Here is a 26560-nt window from a genome sequence, read left to right on the forward strand (position 1 = left end):
CACTTCCACACAGGTAAGCAAGAGCCCTGCAGCTCTAGGGGGCTATCAGTCTTGGTATTAAATTGACAATGGGAGAAAGTAGCAAAGAGAGTAATCATTGCCAGAACTAGACTGACCTCAAAAAAAAAAATGATAAATCCATACCTCTATACCTATTGGTCATCAAAAGCCTAAACTAAAAACAAAGACAAATGTAGTAAAACTAGTTTTACCTAGGTCCCCACTGGGGAAAGGGGATAGGGACTGAACACCTCCTCTCCCTTTCTTCATCATAAATTTCAAAAACAGAGAAAGAACCGAGAAGTTGAACATAAGCATCCTCTAAAATATAAGCAGTGAAGCAAGAAATACAATTTCTCTAACAGGTCTCAAAACCTAAGACACCTAGGAGTTGTAAAATCTTCCCTGAGATAGCACAACATCTAACAAACAGCAAAAATTCTTTCCGTTTTAAAAAAAAACCAGGAGTACCCTACTTTTCTATCATTCATTCCTCCTTTCCATAGAAATCAACTATTTCCTCCAAATGCTCAATGCAAATAAAAAGAATAATGCTAAAGAAATTCTATGTAAAAGGTAAAGAGTAACATTTTCGTATTTGTTGCACTTTTACAACATCTGCTGCACTTACTTTAACAGACTGTTGTAAAGATAAATTAAAATGTATATCAAAGTTGCTTGGTATTTTTAAAATCAAGGTCAAAGGAACTAAACATCTCCACATTTCAAGAGTTCACTGAGGATTTTTATTAAATTTTCATATTCGTTTACTTATTTTCTGCCCTCCAGAAAATTGAGAAATAACTTAAAAATTAAAGATAGAAATACTAGAGAGGAGAAACTAATACAAGTATAAAGGTAACAGTTACAAAAAGATTTCTTGTAAATATCATCCCTAAATTTATTATTACTGATTAACAATCTTAAAAGTACAAGCTGGACACTTCTGTCATTTCTTAATTTAAAAACAAAAACCTATAGGGAATGCACTAATTTTGTTAATATGGATATTCTTCAACAGTTAAAAATTTATCTTAGTAACATACTATATACAGGTATACATCTTACCTATTAAAGATTTGATATTTTCTAAGATTAGATCACTAGTAATATTTCCAGATAAATCTTGCCCCAATTCAGCAATCAGCTTGGCATAACCTTCATTCTCTTCTCTTAACAAATTGAATTTTTGCTGTTTATAACTGAAATTAGATAAACATTGTAAAGCAGATAACATTAATTTCAATTAACAAGCTTGCATAAGAGTAATCTTCTCACTGAATTTTCTTACTCTCTTATATAAAACAATCATAAGAAAAGTTATTGCAAATTTACCTCCTTTCTATCCCTTAAGAAAGAAAATGACAATGCTTCGTAAGAGACACCCCAATGTTAATTAAACAGGGGAAACTACACAAGGAAAGGATATCACTAACAACCTACCGCTATTTCCATCATTAACAAGAATATACCCTAGAGTAAAGCCATAGTTGTAAATTATTGTACTGGTAGTAATAAAAGCATTAAATATTATTTTAACTTCTAATATGGAAAAAAATAATATTGGCTTCACACAGGTAAAGTTCACTGCTGACTCAATAATCACAGGCTACTCTTAAAAGGTAAAAACAAGACACATGCTAACAGCAACAACAAAACTCCTCAAAATGCCTTTAGAAACTTCTAGTATTCAATATGAAAACACAACATACTCAGGTACTCGATCTGCAACATAAAAATACATGTACTTACAAGAGTTTTGTCTTGATTTTAACTGACTTTTGATTGAACTGCTGTGATTGTTTGATAAGCCCTAATGATTCCAATGTTTCTGGATCCAAGCGTTCCTTTAGAACTGTGTCTGAAACTAAATACTGTATTAAAAAATATTAAAGGCCATTTATTCCTCAGCATTCCAATCATGCATCCACAATCTTAAACAGAGTCAAAATAATTTTCCCAAATAGGAATATTAAAATCGCATTGTGTGGGGGGGTATATATATACACATATATCTCACACACATCAATAACTTATAATTTACAAAAAAGCTTGGAACTTCAATTTAACAAAAATGGTGACATTCCAAGTATTGAAAATATAACATAGCGCTCTTTTAAAAAATTCACTAAAAAGTATATGCATATGGTACACAGCCTACAAATGACAAGAACTACAGATAAAATTCTGACTAAAATTGAGCCTGTCAACTGAATTTTCTTTAAGATAATGCAGCACTACAGCCTTCTTTGGTTTCTAATGATTAAGTCAAATTCTAGTGCAGCAAAGACAAGGACATTCTTCTAGGTCTAAAGAATGGCATTCCTCCTTGGTTCTAAATTTATGAACATAAAATGGTTTACTAGACAATAATTATTATGACAAGTTCTAGAATTTATTATTTTTAAACTACCTCCATTCTCTTTCTCCTTGCCTAATAAAGAGTTTATGAAAAATTGTTCAGTTTAAAAACTGTTCACGTCATTTCCACTAGATGCTTACCTTTTCCTTTATTAGGAACTTTCTAGGTCAGGAATATCACCAAAAGTTTTATATGTATAGACAGTTTAAGTTACATGGTAGCATGCCTATCTCATAGAAATAATGAGCATCTAATTTACATAGCATTCCATTTCACAACCCAAATCTCACCTTATAATGAAGTCAACTATAAGTCAATATCCTCCTCCATTAATATGATTAGCTGTGATTACAATCATTCCATGTAAAATTTAGAAACAAAGTATTTTTTAAAACTTACCAAACATGCTAATACCAATTGTGTAAAATAGTCTCTCTTGCTTTTTTCTTCTAAACAATTTGTCTCAATATCTACAATGACGAAGAAAAAAAAAAGATAAAAAATTTGATTGATTTTTCTAGATTCCAGAACTATAACAAGATACTTATTTTCTTTAAAACTAGCTAATTTTAAAATGACTCGTTCTGAATTAGGGGAAAAATTTAACTATGGTTAAGCATGAGCTGTCTTTCGTATGCATATGAATACTTAGAATTAATTTCTCCTGATCCTGGAAACGGACCATATGACCATTAAATGGTTAGTCAATTATACAGGAGCTATATGCTCTGGTACTGGAAGCAACAAAGCTTCCAAAAAGTACTGTTTTCAAAAATGGAAACATTCAAGCAAGTTTTAATGACCATATGTCAGAGATGCTAAGGTGAAAAGCTGAACTGGGTGACAACAAAGATCTCTTCTAACACTCTATTATTCATGAAGATCAAACCTCTGATTTTGGCCACTTTGGTAACATGTACCATATTTTAACCAAGCTACTTGGTCACCAACTCTATGTAGGAAGACAGCATTAAAGGCTATTTTTAACATCCTATTTTGAATTACAATTCTAGTCAGCAAAGAAAAATTCAGTCAAGATTTTCATTTTCTTTCTCCTGAAATTTTTTCTTTTTAAACTGAGACCTGGAGTGGAGTTCCCGTCATGGCACAGCAGAAACAAATCCAACTAGGAACCATGAGGTTGTGGGTTCGATCCCTGGCCTGGCTCAGTGGGTTAAGGATCTGGTGTTACCGTGAGCTGTGGTGTAGCTCACAGACGCAGCTCAGAACCCGCATTGCTGTGGCTATGGCGTAGGCCCGCAACTGTAGCTCCAATCTGACCTCTAGCCTGGGAACCTCCATATGCCACAAGTGAGGCCCTAAAAAGAGCAAAAAGAGGAAAAAAAAAACTGAGACCTGGAGCTCCCATCATGGCTTAGCGGAAACGAATCTGACTAATATCCATGAGAACATAGGTTTGATCCCTGTCCTTGCTCAGTAGGTTAAGGATCCAACATTGCTGTGACCTGTGATGTAGGCTGCAGATGCAGCTGGGATCTGGCATTGCTGTGGCTGTGGCATAGGCCAGCAGCTACAGCTCCGATTCGACCCCTAGCCTGGGAACTTCCATATGCCGAGGGTACGGCCCTAAAAACACACACACGAAAAAAATGAGACCTCTTTGAGTTTCAGTAAATTATTAAAAAATATTTGTCAATTTTCTCATCTAAAGTATGGAAAAAATAAACAATTAGCTCTAAATGCCAAGTATCAAAAACTTCATTGATCTCAGGATTGTTGCTTTAACTGATTATATGCCATTATTCTATTTTTAAAGTCAACTCACATTCGGGATGTGCTAGAGAGAAAGACATTGATTTTAGCAATGTAATAAAAATTGTCCTTTAAGAGGTCTAGGGATCCCCCTCCCCCAAAACAGACATCCTGCCACTGCTTTGCTTCAGTTTACTTTCTATTGCCATCACTAAGAATCAAAAGAGAAGAGGATTTACTAAATACATCCACATTTTCCTGGCCCCTCTCCACTTTCTGTTCTTGGGCAGTGCCATTTCCCAATATCCTGGCCACTATAGCTAAGCACACAGTCAGATCAAGCATAATAAAGGAATTTCAGGGTGTAATCTATGCAATGTAAAGTGCAGTACAATCTCAATCTCTCAATAAGACTTTTAATCCATGTGTATCTCATCAATCCCTTCTAGGGACTCCTAGTTTTCTCCACCATTATCTGGTCTTCTGGTCCCCCTTTGGCCTAGAACTTCGAGGATACTGACCTATTCTTTTAATCAATCTCTATCTGCCTCCAAGTCTCTACAATCTCTAAGATCTACTGCCAAGATCCCTAAGATCAGAGCTTTGGAGTAGCAGGTTCATCCTCTTCAAGTCAAGTCTACTCTCCTCTTAGCCATCAGACCTGATAAGATACCACTCTCTAGGTGCCAACCATGTTAGGAAATGCTTAACAGGATCTCAGTAAGTTTCTCAGCTGAACAACCTTAATAACCAATATAGGACTTTATTACCCCTATATTTTTTAAATTTTGTTCTAACTCATGAAACCATTCTAATAAATTCATTCACTATTCCTGACTCAAGCCTAAATCAGCACCTATTAAGTTCTCTTTAATTTCCCTCTCATTTTAAAAAGCCCTCAGCCATTCCCAACTCTAGGCCCAGTCTCACCAACCACCTAACCAAGCTCAGAGGTCCCATCAGTGCATCATGTTACATCAGACTCTCCTTTCAGGGCAACATAGCTCTCAGGCCCCTGTACCCATACATGATTAATCTTTTGAAGGAAATTGCTATCTTTTAACCAAAAAAGTATGACACTGATTTCTCTTATAACTGTTAAAATATTAGAATGATAATATGATTCAGTAAGAAGATCATGGACTCTAGAACCAAAAAGACCCAGGTTGAAACTCTGCCTTACTAGTTGTGTGACCTTGAAAAACCACTTTTCTGAGCTTCGATTTTCTGATCCATACACCTATCTTACAGAAATTGCTATGAGAATTAAAATGAAATTAAATGCTTAACATATAGAAGGTGCTCCTAAATGACACCTACATTATTATTACTGTTATCATAATTATAATTATCATTATTATTATTAGAGATAGCTCACATTCTTACACCTATTCCCCTACCTTGGTCTGGGGTCACCCTTGGATCATTTTTATTTTCTGCCAAGGGTGGGGGTGGGTGAGTGAGGGGGCAGGTGAGGGAAATTCTCTTTCCAAGTTGGCCGTCCTAATCTTGCTTGTAAAAATGGACTGGATAAGCTAAAAGAAATTTCCCAAGAGCAACCAAACATCATCTTCATGAATTCGTGTTACTAGTAAAAAGCAATGACTTGTAACAATAATTCATATTACTAAATAACTATGAAGGGAAAAATATATACTAATAAAATAAATCAATAAAAAGACATCACTAGAACTTACTAGTAAGCTGATAATTGATGATTACCCAAAGACATAAAATGTCCTTCTGACACTATCAAGGAATAACAGCTTCCACAAAATGACACCTACAAATCACTCTTTCAGTCTTATAAATTAATAGCAATAACAATTTAAATTGAAACTTCTCATGTTATATTTATTTGTAATATAATGAAGTATCTTTAGTGCCTGCTCTAAAAACTAAGCTTAAAAGGTTTGTTGTTGGCATAAATTAATCAGTCCAATAGACAGCATGAATAAATACTTTATCATCTAAATCAAGACAGTTTTATCCAATGTACAGTGGTTTGATGTTTGATCTTGGTTCCCAGACCAAAGACTGAACTGGGGCCACTGTGGTGAAAATGCCAAATCCTAACTACTAGACCACCAGGGAACTCCCTAGACAAGCAAAGTTTTAAGACTGAAAGAAGGCACAATCAATAATTGTGCCAAGGAAAACAAAATAGGGACATATGGTCACCCCACCAATGGTCTGCTCTTTTCATTCATCATTCACAGTCCACATACATTTTGACCTGTCCCTACCATTATTGCTGTTATAAAATCTTAAACATCCTTAAGGATCTAGGACCAGGCATCTAGATTTGTTGCAATCAAATTCTGGACTCTCAGTAAGGCAGTTAAGTAACCTATCTAATTCTAGGAATTAAGATTAATGAGCTAAAATAATTCATTCCAGCTTGATAAACTCTCAGAGGATAAGTCTTAGTTTAAAGTGAACATTATGTCTGGTAATGTTTTCTACTAGATCAAAGTTATAGAAAGCATAAGATTGATGAGGAAAACTGTGTTCAAAGATACTTTAATTCAGATTTAAAATCAGAGAAATAAATTTGTAATATATATTATTTTTTAAATCCATGCTTCCCATGGAGGGACACTACCTTTTGTTCTAAGTCAAAGAAACATTCTTTTCTTATCTTGCATGAATTCTTATTTATTCTGGACAAATAGAGAAGTTGCTATTTCCAAAGCTGGTTTCTCATCCTCAAAACAAAAGTACTTTTGATTACTTTGGCTCTTCTTGCTCTTTCTAAAATTAAGAAGAATCAAAAGAGTACAATAGCAAAGTAAATATCTCTTGAGTGTCCTGAGTTTGAGATTCTGACATTTATTGATAACCTGCATTGAATAATATGAATTATGTGGTTACCAAAATCTGAATAATTCAGACTAACTTAACTTCAGAAAACTTGGCTTTTTTACTTGAAATGACTTAATTTAGCTCAATTTTATATAAAGATACATTCTGAAAAAAACTATTTGAATTATAAACTAAAACTATTCAAAGCTACTTTATAAACAGTGATTATATTCACATTTGACTTACAATACTAGATTCTTTATAAAATAAAAACTATATTCTAGATTTGTAGAAACATTTGTAAAATCCTTTGTTTGAAAGAAAATACTTAACAGACTACATTAATCTACGAAACAACACTTTCTACGGGTGAAAAAAAGGCTTAATAATACCTACCTAATATGCAGAATACGTCAGCAAGAATAGAGGGCATATCCTCACGAAATTCCTAATTTAAAAAAATACAATTATTTACAGTAAATATTAGAATAGCACACTAGCAGGTATTATGGTTTCAGAATAACACTCTTCAGTAAAACTTAAAAAATAACAAAATTAAACCAACTATAATGGAAAAAATTAAAATTGTAAAATAAAAAAATGGAAAAAAAACTAACAAAACTATGTTGACAAATAATAAAATTATTTGGAGTTCCCATCATGGCACAGTGGAAACAAATCCGACTAGGAACCATGAGGTTGCAGGGTTTGATCCCTGGCCTCACTCAGTGGGTTAAGGACCTGGCATTGTTGTGAGCTATGGTGTAGGTTGCAGGTGCAACTTGGATCCTGCATTGCTGTGGCTGTGGTGTAGGCCGGCAGCTGTAGCTCCAACTCACTCCCTAGCCTGGAAACCTCCCAATGCCACGGTGCGGTCCTAAAAAGCAAAAAAAAAAAAAAAAAAAAAAATTTTAAATAAAATAAAATAAAAAAATACAATTATTCAAGGAGTTCCCATTGTGGCTCAAAGGGTTAAGAACACAACATAGTGGAGTTCCCATCATGGTGCAGCAAAAACAAATCCAACTAGGACCCATGAGGATGTGGGTTCGATCCCTGGCCTTGCTCAGTGGGTTAAGGATCTGGCATTGCCACAAGCTGCAGCATAGGTCTGGATCCCATGTTGGTATGGCTATGGGGTAGGCCTCAGCTGCAACTCCAGTTCAACCCCTGATCTGGGACCTGGGAACTTCCATATGCTGCAGGTGTGTCCATAAAAAAAAAAAAAAAAGGAAAAAAAAGGAAATTATTCAAGTTTCATAATACAGATAAAATAAAAAGAGGGAAATAATGATACGAAATGTCTACCATCAATAAACTTGATTTTAAAAAAAGAAACAGGAGATCCCGTCGTGGCGCAGTGGTTAACAAATCCAACTAGGAACCACGAGGTTGTGGGTTCGATCCGTGGCATCGCTCAGTGGGTTAAGGATCCGGCATTGCCTTGAGCTGTGGTGTAGGTCGCAGACGTGGCTCGGATCCCACATTGCTGTGGCTCTGGTGTAGGCCGGCGGCTACAGCTCCGATTAGACCCCTAGCCTGGCAACCTCCATATGCTGCAGGTGCGGCCCTAGAAAAGGCAAAAGAAAGAAAAGAAAGGAAAGAAAGGCAGGAAAGGAAAGGAGGAAGGAGGAAGGAAGGAAGGAAGGAAGAAAGAAAGAAAGAAAGAAAGAGAAACAGGGAGTTCCTGTCGTGTTGCAGCAGAAATGAATCTGACTAGGAATCATGAGGTTGTGGGTTCAATCCCTGGCCTCGCTCAGTGGGTCGAGGATCCAGCATTGTCATGAGCTGTGGTGTAGGTCACAGACACAGCTCGGATCCTGTGTTGCTGTGGCTGTGGTGTAGGCCGGCAGCTACGCTCAGATTCGACCCCTAGCCTGGGAACCTCCATATACCTTGGGTGTGGCCCTAAAAAGCAAAAAAATAAATAAATAAAAAATAAATTTAAAAAGAAACTTAAACAAGCACCTCAGGTAAAAATAACACAAATGAGTAACATTTTTCCAATGACATTTCATGTCAGAAGCCCTGGAATTTGGAGTACTTCACACCTACCTAAAGCAAGACTGTTAAAAACGGTACACTTTTTATCTTTAAAAGATGTGCACATGCCTAAGTCGACAATGAGCTATGCAAAAATCACAGTGCTATTAGAAGAACAGAAATCTAAAAAACACAATAATAATTGCATGCTGTTGTCTCACAACTCAAGTTTCTGAAGATGAAAACAATTAGGGAGTCCCCGTTGTGGCACAGCGGAAGTGAATGCAACTAGTATCTATGAGGATGCGGGTTCAATCCCTGGCCTTGCTCAGTGGGTCAGGGATCTGGCGTTGCCATGAGCTGTGATGTAGATCACAGACGAGGCTCAGATTCTGTGCTGCTGTGGCCAGCAGCTGTAGCTCCGATTTGACCCCTAGCCTAGGAACTTCCATATGCCACAGATGCAGCCCTAAAAAGCAAAAGAAAGACAGACAGACAGATAGACAGAAATACAGACGGAGGGAGAGAGAGGAAGGAAGGAAGGAAGGAAGGAAGGAAGGAAGGAAGGAAGGAAGGAAGGAAGGAAGGAAGGAAGGAAGGGAAAAATTTACCTAAATCTTTTTTTCCTCTTTTCACCGAGGTTTGCAGCCTTTGGAGAAACTGACCCAAAATCCTCATCTTATTTCTGGACAAAAATTTCAGCATTTATAGATCTGTCTCCTGACTTTCCACTCCCACACCCAATTTTAGAGCCATTTTCCATTAGTAAGGATCATAGTTCAATTATTGCAATTAGTTTGCTGGCACTATAGCAACCCTAAAATTAGTCTATTTTCAGAGACCAAAATAAAGAAACAAAATTCTACAGAAAAAAACTGGCAACTATAAGAGACCCATAATATATGTTTCTGTGGCTAAGATATGGGACAGTGCAATATGGAACTATGAAAATCTAGCCATGACAAAGAATCCAGTGGCAAAAGTGTATATATCACTAAGGACTCAAAGGAAAGGGAAGCTAAGTAAGAACCAAACACACATTAAATTCATTTGGACTATTCATTTTTAATAAATGGGAAAAGTATTAGGATCAAATTCCAATAACACAGTAAACTGATGCCCAATTTACAGAATAAAATACCCTTAATTGTCGATCAGACCTTAGTCTCAAGTTTTCTAAGGGCTATGAACTTAGGCTACATCTACTTGAATCCAAGTGCTCTGAAATAATAGAGCAAGACAAGAGTTTTCAAACATGGAATATTAGTTGTTCAAGAAATAGGTACTCCAGCAAGAACTAATCAGATAGTTCAGGGATAAAAGAGAAACTCATACTGAAGCTCTGCTGCTCAAATACACCTTAAAACGAGGGGGAGAAATCACAACTAAATATAGAAATTCCTTAAGACTACCCTCCAAAAAGCACAAAAATCATTCAAAGGAGATTACCTACCCTAACAGAATAAGGCTACAGAAGCTTAAAGCAGCACAGGGGAAAATGATAGAGATACCAAGAAACTCCAAGGTACTACCTCGATAATTTTTATTCTTATTTTTTTATTTTTTGTTTGTTTGTTTTTGTCAATAATTTTTTAAATGAAAGCTGTTCTCAACTGGGCAGAAAATTTTATTTAAACAAGTGTAAAACCAAACCTAATAATAACGGAATAATATACCACTTGTAAAAAAATAAATAAATAAAACTCAACTCCTGCTCTATAATAAATACCCTTACAATTTGAGAGTTCATCTTTCAATTCAAATACCAAAAAACCATGGATAGTATCTGGTCTGAATCTAAATTATATTCTCTAATAAAATAGTGAAACAGAATAACTACTTAAAGGCTAGGAAAAAATCTATTTATTTTCTAAAAGAAACAGCAAACACATGAGAATTAGCATCAAGAGAATAAGTAGAGTCATGCAACCTCAATTTAAAATAATTTAATAGGAATTCCTGTCCTGGCTCAGTGGTTAATGAATCCGACTAGGAACCATGAGGTTTCGGGTTCAATCCCTGGCCTTGCTCAGTGGGTTAAGGATCCGGCATTGCTGTGAGCTGTGGTGTAGGTTGCAGACGCAGCTCGGATCTGGTGTTGCTGTGGTTCTGGAGTAGGCCAGCGGCTACTCTGATTAGACCCCTAGCCTGGGAACTTCCATATGCCACAGGAGCGGCCCTAGAAATCAAAAAAAAAAAAAAAAAGATGAAAAATAAATAATTTAATACTCAAATTTTTAAATCTAATTTAAATCTAAGCATAACCATAAAAAGAAAATGCCTTGATATGCTATATTGGCAGAATAATATACTAACCAAATTATTTTTTATAGGTATGCTTTTTTTTTTGCTTTCCCATATGAGCTAATACTTTCTGCTTTACTGACAACCAGACAAAGTTAAAATATCTTTATTCCTGTCTAGCAACAATGGCTGTAATTCTCCAATTCTAAATAATAAAAGAAAATGCAAGTTACACACTTCAGGGATCCCTGTATCAAAGGCAAAAAGAAATACGTAACAATTATTAAATTTAAAAAACATATATATATACTTACACTAATGTCACTAAGAACATTAAATGCCTGTTCATGCTTTAGATTTCCTTTAATGACATGGTATGATAACTCATAAAGAGCTTGCTGGAAATCTGTTGAACATAAAAGAAAGAGTGTAAGATACAATCTCTCAAACGTGAAAAGTAAACCCTCTAGGGAAAGACCTATGTGTTTCCAACTTTTAAGAATTATTATAAACATCAATAATGGTAAGAAAAACATACTTCTAATACTTTCTTCAGCAAATTTTTCCTTTTATTTTCACAAAAAAACACAATACTGGAGTTCCCGTTGTGGCTCAGTAGCAATGAACCCAACTAGTATCCATGAGGATGCGAGTTCGATCCCTGGCTTCACTCAATGGGTTAAGGATCTGGCGTTGCCATGAGCTGTGATGTAGATGGCAGATGCAGCTCAGAACCTGCATTACTGTGACTGTGGTGTAGGCCAACAGCTGTAGCTCTGATGCGACTCCTGGACTGGGAACTTCCAGATGCCTGCCCCGGGTATGGCCTTAAAAAGCAAAAATAAATAAATAAACAATAAAAGCATTTTCTCATGCTACCAAAGTCTAGGAAATTATTTTTATTTAATGACTGCATAAAACTTCAGCAAGTGACTACAAACTAACTATTCCTCTCACCAGGAGATTTCACAGTTTTCTAACTATATTCAGATTACAGGCAATTCAATCTCTGGGAGACATTAACAACAGGTAAGGAATAGCAGCAAATATAAAATCTAAGTTTTATCTATATCCTACTGTTAGAGAAATTTCTCCCAAAACCTAAATCTCATTTTATCCTCTATTTCCATCAGAATTCAAACTACATTCAGCCCTCTGTATTCCCCAGGTTTTGCATCCACAGATACGGAGGGCTGATTTTATTCCCTATACTATGCCATGTTATAGAAGGGACTTAAGGATCTTCAGGTTTTAGTATCTGAGGGGGCTCCACGAATCAATCCTCCGTGGATACTGAGGCATGACCATAATTTTTTTTTTTTTTGGTCTTTTGTCTTTTTTGTTGTTGTTGTTATTGTTGTTGTTGTTGCTATTTCTTGGGCCGCTCCCGCGGCATATGGAGGTTCCCAGGCTAGGGGTTGAATCGGAGCTGTAGCCACCAGCCTACGCCAGAGCCACAGCAACGCGGGATCCGAGCCGTGTCTGCAACCTACACCACAGCTCACGGCAACGCCAGATCGTTAACCCACTGAGCAAGGCCAGAGATCGAACCCGCAACCTCACGGTTCCTAGTCGGATTCATTAACCACTGCGCCACGACGGGAACTCCAGGCATGACCATAATTACTCTATGTACATACACATATAAAACAGCAGTCCAGGAGTTCCCGTTGTGGCTCAGCAGAAACAAATCTGACTAGCATCCATGAGGATGCAGGTTCAATCCCTGGCCTCGCTCAGTGGGTTAAGGATCCAGAGTGGCCATAAGCTGTAGTGTATGTAGGTCACAGATGTGGCTCAGATCCCGCACTGCTGGGGCTGTGGCATAGGCCAGCGGCTGTAGCTCTGAGTTGACCCCTAGCCTGGGAACCTCCATGTGCTGCAAGTGCGGCCCTAAAAAGCACACACACACACACAAAAAGAATATGGGCTCATAGGGGCTAAGGGACTTCTAATCTTAATCAAAGGAGATTAAAATAGAGAACAAATGGTCCAGGTCATTTTGCTGGCACTAAGTAACATAAAAACAATATATCCTCACAGGAGCAAAAAGAGTTCCCAATTCACAAGTTATTTAAACGCCCATTTAAGTGGTTAAGAACTCCTGTTGTTTTATCCATAGAAACAGTAAGTGATGTCTTAAAGACTACCAAGGCTAGCCCCACAAAATCCTGCAAAATCTATACTTGAGTTGAAAAACTTCATGTTTACAATGGGAAAGAAAATTTACAACCCTTAAAATTACACAGAAAAGAATAAAAGATTTTATCTTAATGCCAACATTTCAGGGGGGAAAAAAGTGTTAAAAATAGCCACAAGTAGGAGTTCCCAGGGCACCTCAGCAGGTGAGGATACAGGTTCGATCCCTCGCCTCGCTCAGTGGGTTAAGAATCTGGCTTTGCTGCAAGCTGTGGAATAGGTTACAAATTCAGCTCGGATCTAGTGCTGCCACAGCTGTGGTGTAGGCCTGCAGCTACAGCTCCGATTTGACCTCTAGCCCAGGAACCTCCATATGCTTACAGGTGCAGCCATAAAAAGAAAGAAAAAAAAAGCCACAAGTAAAAGGGACTTTTAGGAGTTCCCGTCATGGCTCAGTGGAAAAGAATCTGACTAGTATCCATGAGGATGTGCAGTTTTGACCCATGGCCTCGATCAGTAGATCTGAACCTTGCTGTGAGCCATGGTATGGGTCACAGATCCCGTGTTGCTGTGGCTGTAGCACAGGCCAGCAACTTCAGCTCCAATTCAACCCCTAGCCTGGGAACCTCCATATGCTGCAGGTGCAGCCCTAAAGAGCCAAAAAAGGGGGGGGGTACTTTTTAGAGATCCTAGATACTCTTTGTGGGATTTGAACATTTTAGATACTAGTTCTTGGTTATGTCAAATATCACTGGGACTACTCATGTTTATCAGCCATCCAATGTTATTTTACTGGGGGGAAGGGATTTATGAAAACAAGGAGGAGTTCCCGTTGTGGCTCAGTGGTAATGAACTCAACCAGTAACCATGAGGATAAGGATTTGATCCCTGGCCTTGCTCAGTGGGTTAAGGATCCAGCATTTCCATGAGCTGTGGTGCAGGTCGAAGACGCAGCTCAGATCCCGTGTTGCTGTCTGTGGCTGTGGTGTAGGCTGGCAGCTGCAGCTCCAATTCGATCCCTAGCCTGGGAACTTCCATATGCCATGCGTGGCCCTAAAAAGCAAACACCCCCCCCCCCAAGATAAAGGAAATTCTGAAGAAAGGACATTCAGTTTCCTGCATGGACTACAAACTAGGGCCCTCAGACCAAAGCTTGATGGCTGGCAGATATCAGCTAAAGAGTGTATGTGTTGAGAAAGCAGGCAAGGGGGAAGCAAGAGAGCATCCACAATTCGGCCAATAAGGCCACACTCCCACTATTTGGGGTTTCATACATAAATCAGAACCATGTAAATTAACAATAGTCTGATAGTTATTAAAGATCATTTAAACTGGAAGAGTAATCACTCTGTTTCTCTATTTAAGTTTTTCTGAGAATTTCTTTTCTTATTTTATCCACTTAAGGTTTCAATCGCAAACAAGATCAAAGTTAACTGAGAAGTTCAAATTTGTTTTAAACATGAGGGGCAAAAAAAAATAGCTATCCGAATGCTTTTAGAAAGGAATCTTTTTTACTTTCTTACACTTCTGACAGTCAACTGACTTATTCAAAAAAGAAGGCATTATTGTCAACCTCAGAAATCTTTATAAATGATCATGCAATTTTATAAGCAGGATGAACTGGAAAATAACTTTGGAGGTTGGGTTAGGGATGTTAACAAGTCTTACCCAAACAACAGAAAGAAAAATGGCTCACTCATTTGCTTAAAAATGCATTCTACTCAGAAATCCAAATAATCTTTTAAAAGTATATATTCTCATATTAAGATAATATTTAATTTTCGATAAAAGTAAACTTACCTACAGAAAAACATTCTGTTCTTAATCTAGTCACAAAGGCATGGTTTAAATATTATAAATCTCATGTAATAATTTTTTATTTAAAATAGAATATTGATTACAAATTATTTTTCCAGATTGAAAAAAATGTTACAGGCTCTACCCCCAATAAAAGCCACATATGAAAATGCTTTAAACTTTCTGGAGAGTATTGCTTTTGTTTTTGCCCTTCCTTTTCTATATCCATATACCTAATTCTAAATTAATGAACATTAAATAGTAAAACCTTTTAAAACTAGAATTTATGTCCTATTTAATTATATAATACTTAATAAATCATATTTGTGATATGCAGTAGTAAACAATTCCTTTGCTTTTAATGTTTTCCATGACAACTGCCCTTAACAAGATCCCAGGCACCACCTAAACATAACCAGCTTTAGTGAAAACACTGAACTTTAGTTTCTGGAAATTACCTAGTGCAAACAAGATCAGAAGAGTTTTTCTTCTCTCCTGTTTGTGATTGATACCTAGTCTGTGTAAGTTTTACTACAGCTAGCAACTGCTGAAATTTAGGTAAATATACCATGTTACAATTATAAAAGCCAAGCAATATCATATGACTAGTATGCAGGTCAAAAAACACCCATATATGGACATGTATAGTCTTACTATAACTATAGTTTTAATCCAACTGTAATATATTCATATAAAAAGCTTTATATAATGTGAATATCTTATACCTTTTTATTCATAAAGTTTAATGGAAAATTGGGCATTTACTAATTTTAACCAAGCCAAAAATAATAGCTATTATACTTTTAAAGGTCTTACCTCTATAAGTGGAACTATCATGGCTTTTATTTTCACTGAGGATCCGGCATAAATGCAAACTAGAATAAAACAAATAATCTGTATTAATTTCTAATCCTAACAAAGATAATCCCTATAGAGAAAATTATATCAACTAAAAATATTTGGAAATGTACTGGCTATTTTTAAATCCATTTATTTATAATTTAAATAAAACAAACCTAAAAACCTAAAATTGGTCAGAACTGGAGGAGTCTAGTGAATCAATTCATTATTTTGAAAACTAGTAAATAAAAGAATGAAAATCAAGCATTTATTGTGCCTTCTGTATATGAACCAATAGTTGATAAGAAATGCCTCTGGGACTCCCTGCTGTGGTGCCTCAGGACCAGCAGTGCCTCTGCAGGGCCAAGACGCAGGTTCAATCCCTGGCCTGGAACAGTGCATTAAAGGATCTGGCATTGCTTCAACTGTGGCTCAGATCTGATCCCTGGCCTGGGAACTCCATATGGCACGGAGCAGACAAAAAAAAAAAGTAGCAGCAATGCCTCTTTAAGTATTTCAGCTAACAAAGGAAGGAATGACAGAATTAGAACATCACCATTTTAAGATCCCTTTTAATAAATTAAGGGATCTAGGCATCCATCACTGGCTGTTCACGACACAAGAGACAATCATATATGTGCTCCCTGATCCTGAAGAAAGAATACACCACCACATACGAAGCTGTCTTTATGGGGCAGGGGTGGGGGGTGTGTGGACAGTGGATAGCACTATGGAGACAGTAACGGACACTTAAATTCAAACTGTGGGAAACTCTACAGGACAATACCCCAGTCTCTACAAATATTTCACAAGGAAAAATAAAAGATGGTGGGGGATCCTCAAGGTAAAAAAGGCTTAAGCGGTATACTGACCACAATGCACAGATCCTTACTTGGAATCTATTTCAAAAAAAATTTTTTAAATCAACATTTATGAGTCAATTAGAATATTTTAAAACTCTTTAAAAGAGAGATGCTGAGATATTTACAGATTAAATTGTATTTACTTCAACAGAATGGAAAAATGGGTAGGGTTATAGATGAAACAAGATTGGCCAGCAGTTGATAAATATTGAAACTGGTTGGTGATTTCACGGGGCGTATTGTATCTAATTTCTCATCTGAATTTGTTCCAATAATAAAGTTTAAAAACAAAAATTTGAAATATTTTTTAAAAATTTTTAAAATACTTGTATGTTCAATTCTTCATTAACTTAAATACAGCAAAAGATAGCTACCTATATAGGATACAATGAATAGAGGTATGCTTAATTGGAATTCCAGAAAGAAGACTGAGAACATGGTCAAAAACAGTATCTGAAGAAATAAATAATAGCCAAGAATTCAGTTTTCCAGAACTGAAGTGAAATCCATTATCTGGGCACATCATAGTAAAGCCACAGAAAACCAAAGACAAAATCATTTAAGCACCTGAGGGGAGAAAGGCAGTATTATATTCCTGACTCCTCAACAAGAACAGTTGATAGCTGACAGATACATTCAAGGTGTTAAAACAAAGTATCTGCCAACCTAAAATTCTATACCCCAAAAACAAAGTTCCAAGAAAAGACAAAACAAGGACTGAACTTCAGACAAATAAAAAGTGAATTAACACACTAAAAGAAATGCTTAAGGGCATTATTTAAGTGAGATTAAAAAAGATTCCAGACAGAGTTGCAGCAAGAAAAGATGAGGGGGAAAACTGCTAAGTACATAGGTAATTCTAATTTAATATTAACTAAATAAAAATAATAATGTCTTAGAGTTCTGTGGCTAGTGGATTCTACCTCTAGCCTGAGAACTTCCATATGCCATGGGTGCGGTCCTAAAAAGACAAATAAAATAAAATAGTGAATAAGTGTTGAATTTCGTCAAATGCCTTTTATGCATCTATTGAACTATGGTGTGATTTTTAAAAGCGGTTTAATGTAAGTTAATTTGAACCAATTTTGTGTATTTGGGATAAACCCATGTTTGTCTTGATGTATTTTGGTATTTTTCCATTTATATATCTATCTGTATTTACTACTATACACGTTTAAATACCACAAGACATTATTATTACTACTTTTTAAATTAAAGAAATTTTTTTTGTCTTTTTAGGGCCGCACTCTAAGCATACAGAAGTTCCCAGGCTAGGGGCCAAACTGGAGCTGCAGCTGCCGGCCTAAGCCACAGAGACACCAGATCTGAGCCAAATCTTCGACCTACACCACAGCTCACAGCGGGATCCTTAACCCACTGAGCGAGGCCAGGGATCGAACCTGCATCCTCATAGATACTAGTCAGAATCATTTCCACTGAGCCGTGACAGGAACTCTAACAATTTTAAAAAGACTTTTAAAAATTAGGAATAAGAAAAAAAAGTGTTAAATTTGATACAGTAACAATTTTGATAGTGTGGGTCACAAACCCCTGACCCCTCAAGACACTTTCTAGAGTTCTGCAAGGTCAAAACTATATTTGTAATAATACTAAGACTTCATTTCCCTTCTGGTATATCAACATTTACACTAATAGTTCAAAAACAAAGGAAGGTAAGACTGCTGGCGCCTTAACATATATCAAAGTAGTAGCACCAAACTGTCATGCTCCTTCTTCACAATCAAGAAATCAAAGAAAATGGAGTTCCGGTTGTGGCTCAGCAGTAACGAACCCAACTAGTATCTATGAGGATGTGGGCTCGATCCCTGGCCTCGCTCAGTGGGTTAAGGATCTGAAGTTGCCATGAGCTGCAGTGTAGGTTGCAGATACGGCTCAGATCCTGCACTGCTGTGGCTGTGGTGTAGGTTGGCAGCTGCAGCTCCAATTCAACCCCTAGCCTGGGAACTTCCAAATGCCGCATGGGTGGGTCTAAAAAGAAAGAGAGAAAGAGAATAAACCCAGCCTCAAGTAAAATGTTACCAAACTGCTTCAGTTATATTTTTCATGACCATTCACAAAAGCTAGTTTCACTTAAGAATGTCCTTGATGGGAGTGACACCAGCAAGATGGCAAATGAGGAACCCCCAGGGCTTCCTTCCTCCCATAGAAACACAATTCAACAATACACATACCAATTCTCTTTATGAGAAATTCGGAAACCAGTTAAAAGGCTCTTGCACCACAGGAATGCACTAAAACCAGCTGCATCAAAGCTCCCAGAAAATTCATGACACTCTCACCATAGTCCCTCCTCCTGGCACAGCACCACACAATTGGAAGAAAATTCTCAGTTCCCAAATTCTCCCTGAGGAGGCAAAGAGAAGACTGGACTATACATCTAACATTCTGACTGGGAGCTGAGGAGGAGATGGAGGGAGATAAGCAGCTTGGCAATCTTTCCCTTAGGGGAGAAAGAAAAGACTAAAGCACATGTCCAATATTCCAGCTTGGGAGGCATGGGGGCTGCCTAAGGGACTCATTTCTGTCTAGCCTGATGGTATCCGGTACAAGGGATGGACACCAGAGGATGCAAGATACTGCAAGCTTCTAGAAAAAAAAAGAAACTAGTAGTTCCCGTCATGGCACAGTGGTTAACGAATCTGACTAGGAACCATGAGGTTGCGGGTTCGATCCCTGCCCTTGCTCCGTGGGCTGATGATCTCGCTGTGGTGTAGGTTGCAGACACGGCTCGGATCGCGTGTTGTTGTGGCTCTGGCATAGGCTGGCAGCTACAGCTCCAATTGGACCCCTAGCCTGGGAACCTCCATATGCCACGGGAGCAATCCAAGAAAAAAAAAGGAAAGAAACTAGAGAATCCCTCTAATATGGAATCTACACCAGAGAAAAGATTTGAGAGACTTCCAGAATCTACAGCCAAGTGCTTTCCCAGTGCTAGAGCAGTCCATAAAGACTGGGAAAAAAGTGTTTTTTCACATGCAAGGATACCAACACAAAATTACAAGGAACATAAAGAAATAGGTAAAATGGCCCAATAAAGGAACAAAATGAGTCTCTAGAAACTGATCCTAAAGAATTAGAGGGTTTGGCAAGCTTTAAAGTACCGTGAATTCTTGAAAAAATAATAAAAAAGAAAGTGCAAGTAATGATTTTTTTCAGTTATGGAAATTTTGTTAGAAACTCATGAAATAAAAAACCATAAATATAAAATAAAAAATAATAAGGATATTTTACATTAAAGATCCTCACTGAAGCCACCAATTAGTTACAGAATATACAATCTTTCTAAATATATGTAAATTCATATCACTTTCTAAGCACATCGAAGATCAATTTATTCAAATTTTGAAAAATGTTAAGTACTTTCTTTAGCTTCAGGTGAGTGCAGCAATGTAAGGGGTAATGTAAAATTACTACATTTGGTATGTTTTGTATCAAAGAACTTTCAAATTTACTACTAAACATTATATTGTAAGCATTAATAACAATGACAACAACAAAGAATTAGAGGTATATGAGGGGTTCCTTGGTGGCTCAGCAGGTTAAGGACCCAGTGTTGTCACTGCTGTGCCCTGGTTACTGCTGTGGCCTGGGAACTACTGCATGCCATAGGGGCAGACAAAAAAAAAAAGAATTAAAAAAAGAAAGAATAAAGACTTAGATGGGGGAAAGCTTCATAACATTGGTCTTAGCAATGATTTCTTGGATGACACCAAAAGCAAAAACAGACAAGTGGGACATCAAACTAAAAATTATATATACCGCAAAGAAACAATGAACGGAATGAAAAGACAACCTACAGAACGGTAGAAAATGCTTGCAAAGCATGCATATAAGATATTAATATCCAAAATATATAAGCAATATCTACAACTGAATAGCAAAAAAGCAATTTGATTAAAAAATGAGCAAAGACTTTGAACATTTTTCCAAAGACATACAAATGGCCAATAAGTGTATGAGAAGATGCTAAAATATCACTTATCATCAGAGAGATGCAAATCAAAAACACAAACTTGTAAGGATGGGCATTATTGAAAAAATCCTAAAAAACAGAAATGACATATGATAAAGGACTATTATCCAAAATACATGAATATCTCTTAAAACTCAATAAAACAAACAACCCAACTCAAAAGAGCAAAGACCTCATCATGGCACCTCATCAAAGAGGATATACAGATAACAAATAAACATAAGAAAAGATGCTCTAGATCATACATCATCAGGGAAATGGAAATTAAAACAACGAGATACCAATACACACCTATTAAAATGGCCAAAATCTGGAACATGGCCAACACCAAACGCTGGTGAGGATGTAGTGCAATAGAACTCTCCATCACTGGTGGAAATGAAAAATGGTACAGCCACCTTAGAACAGTTTGGTGGTTTCTTACACCAAACTGTATTAAAGTATTATAAGATACTATTATCTTATAATCCAGCAATCTCACTCCTTGATATTTACCCAAAGGAGGTGAAAACTTATGTCCACACAAAAACCTGCACATGGATGTTTATAGCAACTTTATTCATAATTGTCAAAACTTGGAAGAAACCAGGATGTCCTTTAATAGGTAAATGGATAAACAAGCTGGTACATTCACACAAGAGAATATTGTGTGAACAGAAATGAGCTATCAAGCCATGAAAAGACACGGAGAAACCTTAAATGCATATTACTAAGTAAAAGAAGCCAATCTGAAAACACTGTGTACTGTATGATTCCAACTATATGACATTCTGGAAACGGCAAAAGCATGAAAACAGTAAAATGTTCAACGGTTGCCAAGGGTTAGGGGTAGGAGGGATGAATAGGCAGAGCACAGAGGATTTTTAGGGCAGTGAAAAAACTGTTTGATACTATAATGATGGATGCATGTCATTATACGTTTGTCCAAAACCAAAGAATGTACAATACCAAGAGTGAAGCTGAAAATAAACTGTGGATTTGAGGGGATGATGATGTGTCAATGTAGGATCATTAATTGTCACAAATTACCACTCTAGTGGGGAATGATGATAATGGGAGAAGCTATGCGTGTGTGGGGGCAGGGGATAAAGGGGAAATTTCTGTACCTTCCTGTCAATCTTTCTGTAAACCTAAAATACCTGTAAAAAAAAAAAAAGAAATTCTTAAAAAAAAATAACAGAAAATAAGTGATAAGAGTTCCTGTTGTGGCTCAGTGGTTAACGAATCCGACTAGGAACCATGAGGTTGCAGGTTCGATTCCTGGCCTTGCTCAGAGGGTTAAGGATACGGCGTTGTCATGAGCTGTGGTGTAGGCCACCCGCAGACGCAGCTCGGATCCCACATTGCTGTGGCTGTGGTGTAGGCCAGTGGCTACAGCTCCGATTAGACCCCTAGCCTGGGAATCTCCATATGCCGAGGAAGTGGCCCTAGAAAAAGGCAAAAAGACCAAAAAAAAAAAAAAAAAAAAAGTGATGGGGACGATGTAAAGAAACTGGAAGCCTCATGCACTGTTGGTGGGAACATAAAACAGCAAACAGTATGTAAGTTCTTCAAAATATTAAAAATAGATGGTTAACGAATCCGACTAGGAACCATGAGGTTGCAGGTTCCGTCCCTGCCCTTGCTCAGTGGGTTAACGATCCGGCGTTGCCGTGAGCTGTGGTGTAGGTCACAGACGCGGCTCGGATCCCACATTGCTGTGGCTCTGGCGTAGGCCAGTGGCTACAGCTCCAATTCGACCCCTAGCCTGGGAACCTCCATATGCCGCGGGAGCGGCCCAAAAAACAGCAAAAAAAAAAAAAAAAAGACCAAAAATAGAACTGCCATACAATCTAGCACTCCCACTTCCAGGTATTTACTCATAAGAGTTAAAATCAGGATATCAAAGTGGTTATTTGCACTCCCATATTCTAGCCAAGAGATAGAAACAACCTAAAAGGCCGTTGACAGACGTAACATGGTGTATACATACAATGGAACATTACTCAGTCACAAAGAAATCCTGAAGATTTCAGCTCAAAATGGCTAAGCCCTGAAGACAGTACGCCATATGAAATAAGTCAGTCGCAGAACAATAAATACAGCACAATTCCACTTATATGATGTATCTAAAGTAGTCAAACTCATAGAAGCAAAAAGCAGAATTTTGGTGGTTTCCAGGGACTGGGGGAAAGAGAAATGGGAACTTGCTGTTCAATGGGTATAAAACTTCAGTCATGCAAGATGAAAAAAATCTAGAAATAAGAGTGTCCGCTGTGGCTCAGCAATTAACAAACTGACTAGTATCCATGAGGATGCGGGTTTGATCCCTGGCCTTGTTCAGTGGGTTAAGGATCTGATGCTGCCATGAGCTGGGGTGTAGGTCACAGACACAGTTCAGATCTGGCGTTGCTGTGGCTGTGGTGTAGGCCAGCAGCTACAGCTCGAATTCGACCCCTAGCCTGGAAACCTCCATATGCCACGAGTGCAGCCCTAGAAGAAATAAAAATAAAGATAAAACTTCAGGAGTTCCCATCGTGGCTCAGCAGTTAACAAATCCAACTAGTATCCATGAGGATGCAGTTTCTATCTCTGCCCTTGCTCAGTGGGTTAAGGATCCAGCATTGATGTGAACTGTGGTATACGTTGCAGATGAGGCTCAGATCTCGTGTTGCTGTGGCTGTGGTGTAGACCAGCAGCTGCAGCTCCAATTTAACCCTTAGCTACAAACTTCCATATGCCCTTTAAAAAAAAAAAAAAAAAAAAAAAAAGGACAAAAAAACAAATCTAGAAACCTGTTGTACTACATGGTGCTTTTCGTTAACAATACTGTATGTCCACCTAAAATTTTGTTAAGGTGAGTTCCCACCTGGCATAGTGGGTTAATTAATGATCCCACTTTGTCTCCGTGGAGGCACCAGTTCAACCCCTGGCCTGGTGCAGTAGGTTAAGGATCCAACATTGCTGCAGCTGTGGCATGGGCAGCAGCTGCAGCTCAGGTTTGATTCCTGGCCCAGAAAGTTCCATATGCCGCAGGGGCGGCAAAAAGAGAAAAAAAAAATTTTAAGATTTATACAATGTTGCATGTTTTACCTACAATAAAGAAAATGTCCTTAATGAAGCAATAAAAATTATTAATTTTATTAAATTCCCAAGCCCTGAGAACATGCCTTTTTTTGGAATGTGTAAATTTTAATATTCTATATGACAAATTGAAAAGCATACATAAAGCATTTCTGTTACACTCCAAAATAACATGGTTGTCTCCAGGAAAATCATTATGCAATTATTTGAACTATAAGCTGAACTAGCTGCTTTTTCACAGAACAACATTTTTACTTGAAAGAACTGACAAACTATGGTTATTCAGATTTGGGTCTTTGGCAGGCATTTTCTCAAAAATGGACCAAAGAAGCCAGTTACTTCAAGGAAAACAACGGGTATTTGTTGCCAATGATAAAATGTAAGGTCTCAAACGAAAATTAAAATTGTGGAAAATTTTTATCTGCCACCATGGACTTGGTTAGTTCCCAATTCATAAAAATTTTCCTGATTGGTTCAGTGCTGACACTAAAGAATGTGTTTCTTGATATTATACAATGTGTGTCAATATTTGGAAGTGCTACATCACTCAGTGAACCAATATTTTCCAAAGGACCAATGCATGATGTTGCAAAATAATGCATGGATAAAAAGATAGATTCCAAGTAAAAGAGAGACAAATGGATTTCAATTGAACAAAGTACAAAAAGTTCACTGATGTGGTTTTGGATTTGGCATTACAACAAACCATTAAGAAACTACCACTTCACAAATTCTGACATGATATCAAAGAAGAATATCTACAATTATCTGAAAAGACTATTAAAATTCTCCATTTGCCAACGACTCACCTATATGAGACTGGACTTCCTTCCCACACACCAACCACAATATACTGCAACCCCTCCTTCACAGCATACATAAAACTCAACTCTAGTTAGGTAAGACTTAAAAATGAAAAGCAAAATAATGTTTCCAGGAAATCACAGGATAAGTTCATTAACCTTAGAATGGAGAAAAAGTAGTAATCACAAAAAAGTACTAATCAGAAACTAAAAGACTGATAAATTTGACTACATTAAAATGAATAACTTCTACTCATTACAAGTCACCATTCTAAGAGTGGAAACGCAAGCCTAAAAATAACAAAAGATATTTACCACACATACAGTGTAACCCACAAAGGGCACAAATACAGACTTCAGAAAGAACTCCTACAAATCAATGAAAGAAATGTAAACAATCTAATAGAAAAATGGGGAAAAGATATAAAGAGGCCTTTCAAAATAAACCAGAAATCCAAATGACCAATTAATACATAAAAAGACGCCTATGCTACAAATGAACACATATGCAAAACAGAAACGGACTCACAGATATAGAAAACGAACTTGTGGTTACCATAAGGAGAGGGACAAATTACAGGTATGGGATTAACAGATACAAAATAATATGTATAAAATAGATAAGCAACAAGGATATGCTGTATAGTGGAGGGAATAATAGCAATTATCTTGTAATATCCTATAATGGAGTATAAGCTGCAAAAATACTAAATCACTATGCTGTACACATGAAACTAATATAATACTGTAAATCAACTATTCTTCAATTTTTTTAATTGGCAAAGTGCCTATAAAAATACAAGCCCCAATAAAAACTATCATTAGACACATATCACATTGACAAAAAAGTTATAGTCTGACAATATTAAATGTTAGCCAGGATATGAAGGTGAATTCTCATACACTGTTGGTGGGAGTATATTTTGAAATAGTTTGGCAGTATCTAGTAGAGCTGAAGTTAATCACAATCTAGAACCCAGCAACTCTACAGTTCAGTATATATCCTATACTTGTGCACACCGGATACTTGTCTAAGAATGTTTCCATTGACACTGTTAGTAATAGCCAAAAACTCAAAACAACAAAATTGTTTATCGGTAGCATAAGAAATTAATTGTGGAATAGTCATACAATGGAGCATCTTTTAAGTATGAAAAATCAAAGAACTGCAAATACTTGCAAAAGCATGAATGAATCCTAAAGACATAACGTTGAGCAAAAGCAGCCATATACAATACATCCTCTATGATTCCGTGCATATGAAGCTCAAGAAGAACAAACTTCAACTTGTTTGGATAGCAAAACTGTAAATAATAAGGAAGAGAAAGCCATAAATGTCAGTTACCATGGGGGAGGTAAACAGGATGCAATCAGGAAGGGGGATTACGTTGTCCTGACCTGGGTATAAAGTGACATCGGTGTGCATCTTACATTGATTCTTTAAATTCTACATTTAGATTTTTCATACTTTTCTGTATTATTTTAATTTCACAATTTAGAAAAAAGATTCTTAAAGTTGCACAAAACTAACGAAAGAGAACCAATGAATGCATATATTTCTTACTCTTTTTATGTCTAGCAATCCTCTTTCCAAAGTCAATAAAACAAATAACTTTAAGACTTATAGAATATGCTTACATAATCACACCTAAAGTGAAATATGATGCCATACTACAATCATCCATAAGAGAAATTATCTACTTTGCAGATTATGCATGTCCTTGCAGTTCACCTCTGCCTTTTGATTATTTCAAGACTCCATCATCAGGATGAACAGAGTAAGGGTCAATAAACTTTTCCTTATCAACAATTCACTTGTAGGTCTTGCAAGATTATTTTCAAAACCAAAAGACAAAAATGCCTTGGCGTCCCCTGGTGGCTCAGTGGGTTAAGGATTCAGCACTTTCACTACTGCAGCTCTGGTTATTGCTGTGGCACAAGTTCAATCCCTAGT

General features: G+C 37.0%; 1 protein-coding gene across 42 annotated transcripts in view; it reads right to left on the minus strand.

Moving 5' to 3' along the window:
- The window catches only part of THOC2 (THO complex subunit 2), a 113373-nt gene that overhangs the window by 79309 nt on the left and 7504 nt on the right, over positions 1–26560 (minus strand). For all 42 annotated transcript variants that reach the window (XR_001302710.3, XR_014835911.1, XR_014835898.1 and 39 more), the window contains exons 2-7: positions 15860–15918; positions 11422–11513; positions 7277–7328; positions 2762–2832; positions 1753–1874; positions 1069–1202 (exon numbers count right to left, since the gene is read on the minus strand). Coding sequence is in view for 25 of the 42 variants with exons in the window: in XM_085008929.1 (XP_084865055.1) it covers positions 1069–1202; positions 1753–1874; positions 2762–2832; positions 7277–7328; positions 11422–11513; positions 15860–15918 (530 nt within the window). In the remaining 17 variants the exon portion in view is untranslated. The remainder of the gene's footprint in view (positions 1–1068; positions 1203–1752; positions 1875–2761; positions 2833–7276; positions 7329–11421; positions 11514–15859; positions 15919–26560) is intronic.

The sequence above is a fragment of the Sus scrofa genome, chromosome X (genome assembly GCF_054392235.1).
Source record: "Sus scrofa isolate SSC_HxYL_T2T_F1_AM1 chromosome X, Sscrofa_HxYL_maternal_Yorkshire_Landrace_v2.0, whole genome shotgun sequence".
In the NCBI taxonomy this organism is placed as follows: Eukaryota; Metazoa; Chordata; class Mammalia; order Artiodactyla; family Suidae; genus Sus; species Sus scrofa.